The sequence below is a fragment of the Atta colombica genome, unplaced genomic scaffold (genome assembly GCF_001594045.1).
Source record: "Atta colombica isolate Treedump-2 unplaced genomic scaffold, Acol1.0 scaffold189, whole genome shotgun sequence".
NCBI lineage: Eukaryota > Metazoa > Arthropoda > Insecta > Hymenoptera > Formicidae > Atta > Atta colombica.
In genome coordinates this window covers 1,550,071-1,555,070 of record NW_017259281.1, presented here as the reverse complement: position 1 = coordinate 1,555,070, position 5,000 = coordinate 1,550,071, and the positions used below count along the sequence as shown (strand labels likewise).

General features: G+C 27.8%; 1 protein-coding gene across 1 annotated transcript in view; it reads left to right on the top strand.

The window, feature by feature from the left end:
- Window positions 1–1,366, top strand: part of LOC108686743 (connectin-like) — a 4,364-nt gene extending 2,998 nt beyond the window's left edge. Inside the window, exons 4-5 of the mRNA XM_018192193.1 lie at window positions 311–423; window positions 1,136–1,366. Coding sequence (XP_018047682.1) covers window positions 311–423; window positions 1,136–1,366 — 344 coding nt within the window. The remainder of the gene's footprint in view (window positions 1–310; window positions 424–1,135) is intronic.
- Window positions 1,367–5,000: the final 3,634 nt, after the last annotated feature.

Sequence of the window (5,000 nt, the reverse complement as noted above, 5' to 3'; positions counted from 1 at the left end):
TCTGGGTAATTATTTTTTTTTGTACATATAAATTGTTTTATAAGTATAAGTTGTAAGTGTATTTTACAATGTTGAAAATATTTAAACTGATAGATGTTTATTAATTGCAAACATATTTCATGATTAATTATAATAATTAAGATATATACGTTAAACAAAAATAGAATTGTAAAAACAGAGAGAGAGAGAGAGAGAGAGAGAGAGAGAGAGAGAGAGAGGGAGAGAGAGAGAGAGAGAGAGATCTCTTTAGTATAATAATATTTAACATTTCTTATTTTTTTTAACGAAATTTTATTGTATTGTGTTACAGACGAATATGTCGATAATAATTCGAGAGATTATGATAACGAGGATGATGAGGCTGAGAGCGGTGGTTATTTCGATGAACCTGATGACGATAATTCATCGAATTTTCATAGCAAGGTAAGATATTCGATTTGTTAATTGCATATAAATGATAGATACATGTGATCAGGTTTTTTGAAATTCCTCTTGCAATAATCTTAGTTAAAGTAGTTGCTTAATCAAATTAATTTCTTACATTAATTATCTTAATTGCTAATCTTAATTACTATTAAAGCGTAATTTAAATTTTTATATTTTTATGCTTAGAAAAAAAATTAACACTAGAAGAGATTAAAATTAACACTAAAAGATGTTTATTATATATCAAGTTAAGCTTAATGTCAGATTTTTTATTTTATATTACGCAAATATTAGAATTTTTACAAGAAACGATGAAGATATAGAAGCATACAAACAATATGCCGATATACAAGCATTATAAAAAATTTTAAATTATGTATATATTATTAAAACTATAAGGAAATATATATATACATTTTATATTTTTAAATAATTTTTTAAATTTCTGTATGTACTGTGTCAAATTAAAAAGAAATATCTACAGCACAAAGTTCTATTTATGTTTGGAAAAAATTCTATAATTTAGAATCAGATGTCTTAAAATAATATAATAAAAGTAATTAAAACTTCTTTTTACACATTATTAATTTAATCCTACTGTTGTACATGCACGCATATGTTATAAATCTATCTTTCATTTAATCAAAACGTTTAAATCTTTCTATCGATTAAGTGATTCTACGTAGACCATTTTGGTTTTAATTTACAGAACAATCGTGAAGATAGGAAGTGCTGTATAAAGCATCTATTCGATTTGAAGGTAGAAGAGTTGCCATGCCCGCAGCGTGAGGATTTGATGGCCTCCGAACAGCCATCCAGCCGCCATGAAAACCCTCGCGTGGGCTCCAGCTGGTTCAGCTCTGGTTCGATCTCGGTCCAGGCTGGTCAGTCCGTCCTCATTGCCTCATTGCTATTGCTAGCTATACTTTTTTTCACGTAGAAGCAGCTAAGCGTTCAAAACTAAAACGATATAAATGCCATTTGGCATCCCGATATGCTCGAGTGAGCGAATGGAAAACGTACACATAAACGAAACGGGACGTGAAAGAAAGTGTATGATTATGCACGCGCGCGCGCGCGTGTGTGTGTGTGTGTGTGTGTGTGTGTATGTTTGTGTGTGAACACTTATGTAGGAAATTAACTGAACAAGAGACGTACCTTCAAAACTGCTTTTCGAAGCACTTACAGTTATCGTTTATTGTATGAAGTCTCTTTAAAGCATCCGAACAGTCCAAACTTTAAAAATGTTGCACGAACGTGACCGCACATCGATAATGCATTACGATGGACGGGATCGTTAAATCACAATCTAGTACCAAAACGCGGCTGCATTTGCATGTCATTTTTAAAGTTTGATAATTTTTAAAAAATCTCTTGTGTACTTGACATGATAATATGATAAAAAAATGTTCGCCATTATTTGAAGCGTGTTGTTATGCAGAGTTTAATGGGCCAATTATAACGAGATGCAACATTTTACGTTCGTAATAATTTATGTGTTTACTGTTTTTTTCAACATAAGCCAAAATGATAGTCTAAAAATAATAAAGTTGCATATAGCGTTTTATTTTACATATTGATCGAATTTAATTCGAGCTCAAAATGCGCTCTCTTACATACTGTACGTCATTCCCGTATTTGTACAGTATATAGCGTAGTTTTACTGAATGTGTGTATTATAAAAATACCAAAGAAGATGTGTATTATAAGAATACCATTCAAAAATACCGCGCACACTGCCGTTTCTCGTTAACTATCTCGCTTGCGTAATTACATACTACCATTTAGATTATAGTCCATTATATTATATTCAACTAATTTTGACCGAGACGATGGGTCCAGCTATACAACGGCTCCAAATATCAATATAATTATAAAATGCTAGAAATTGCCAGAAATACTGCCATATAATTTAGAATAAATATTAAAATTTTGATGAAAGAAATTAGACAGCAGATTTTTTTAATTGTTTATTTATGACTATAGTATAATAATTATCTCCATTTTTCTACTAGTTCCATTTATCTTAATTTTAAGAATAATTTAAATGTTTTGATATAAATGTACTCTTTAAATTACTTTTCTTTATGTATTTTTTATAGCCTTTTACAAGATTACAGTTAAAATATGCGCTTGTCTTAGCGCAGAGATAATATCTCCAGATTAAATACTATACACTGCCAATTCTGCTCGCTCAGTTCTGTGGATAACTTTAAAATTTTTATATAAATTTACATAATATTTATTTTAATATTGCTTATTTATAACCTTTAAAATATTATAAAAATTAAATTTATTTACCTAGTTCTCTCTTAAGTATTTCATTCATAAATCTATGAATCTTCATATTCTTAATATCTATCTTTAACTTCTCTATGTTTATTATGACACTTATGAACTCCGTATTCTTAACACCTATCTCTGTGCTACTATATACATATATTTTATCATATGACCATGAATGGATCATTCGATCATAATTAGAATGACAGACGAAAGGTGCCATAGGAAGAAAGATTTTATAGTTTCTTATTAATTATAAATAGGAAGAATAGTTTCTTATTTCAAGAATAGTTTCTTATTTATGCACGAATGTATACATGCGTATATCATGAGCATCGAATGTCAACGCGCAGGCGCGAGTAAGAGAGAAAGAGATACGGCAATTATTTTCTCATTTTGTTTATTTTGATTTTCTCTTCAAAGCTTTATTGGCATGGAAATCGGTCAATCCATTTATATTTTTATCGATTATGGATAAATAAATGTTTTGTCTATAAAAATATCATACGTAATATCTCATTACCTCATTTACTAATAGCACAACAAACGCAGCGACATTTTTAATCTGCGCATGTGCTATCGAAATTAAATTGAGGGCTTGATGGAGAATATTCTCTATCCTAATATGTTAAGAATACGGAGATTTGAGTGCATTATTATTATTATAAATTTGACGATTATACATATTTTTCGTATTAAATCAATAGCTATAATCATGTTTATGATGAATGGATCCTTGTATAGGACTCGATATCAAAAATATCAAGAATTGATGTACAATTAAAAAAAATTTAAGATGTGATTATAGAACATCAAAATTGATATGATTAACATTTTTTAAAATTAAGATAGAAAAATTAAGATAGACGCTATTATGATCATAAAAGTTAAAGATTTTATACTGCTGATTTCGATATTTCAAGGAAAGAAATTAAGAAGAAAGCAATTGAATTAGTTGATTACGAAAATGTATGAGTCATGCTAACAAGCTTTTTGGAAAATGACAAGAAACTTTTTTTTCCTTCATTTTATCCTGTATATTTGTATTTTAGTCCATATTTGATGTTTACAGAGATATAAATAAGTGCTTATCAATTAGAAAATACTTCAAAGAAGATTTGATAATAATCATGCTTTTTTCATAACATTTGCCTATAAACAGTTCAATATTCTCATAATTAATGATCCAATTAATTATTTTTTTAAATATAGCATGGATTGTTATTAATCAAGAAATTATGTTATATTAACTCAATTTCATGAAAATGGAAAACTTGATTATGTGCGTTTAATAATAACTGATTCAATTGTACGCGAATTATTTAATATATTTTGTTTAATCATCCTCGTGTGTCTAATTGATATAATACTTAATACAAGAAATATATACTTTTTATCCTACAAAATATATTTCTTGGTATAATGAGACTGAAAACAAGAGATTTTTCGAGCATTAAGCATTTTTATCATTCTCTTATAAGATTATAATCGTAACGTTTTTGTGTGTGCGCAACATTTAATAAGCAAATTCACAACGATTACGTCTATAACGATCTGTTTGTTTGAGATGCACTTTCTTGTACTTTTTGCGTACAAGTTTTAAACTACATAAACTTATATTTTAATCTTTAGATGGAAAAGAAAAAAGACGAGATTGGAAACGGAAAGCGCAACTGGAGCGAACAGACGTAATTAGCAACAATCAATTAGTAAAAAACGCACGATATGGATAACGTGAAACATAACCTGCCCCTATGGAACAATGATAAGGAAAAGAATTATTAATAATGTTGAGGTGTTATTTGTCATAGTATATGCGTTGTCATAGTATCGTGATAATGTTTATATAATATATGAAACGTCAAGTCGCAAAATGATATCGTAGAGAACGCAAGAAGGTCGATTATCGAGATCTTTTGTATAATCGTAAACTACAAACTTTTTTAAATTTCATAAATTTAATTTAGATTCCGATTAAAATCATGGCTAAAAATATTTAATTAAAAAGGTTGTAAGTGTTTTTAATTTAAAAGTGCTTTAATTTAAGATTTACAATTTTCGTAAAGAAAAAATTTAATTACGATTAAATTTTTTTTTTACAACAATTTCATATATTTCTTTTTATTTTATTTTATTAAAGCATTTATTATTTTATTTTTTTATTTATTTGACATCTCTTTTGATCTCTCAAAAATAAATCGTAATAAAAATTTAATTTAATAAAATTTCACCATAATTTGATAAAAAATTTGAAGTGTCTTTCTTTCATCATACTAAATCTTATCGAATTT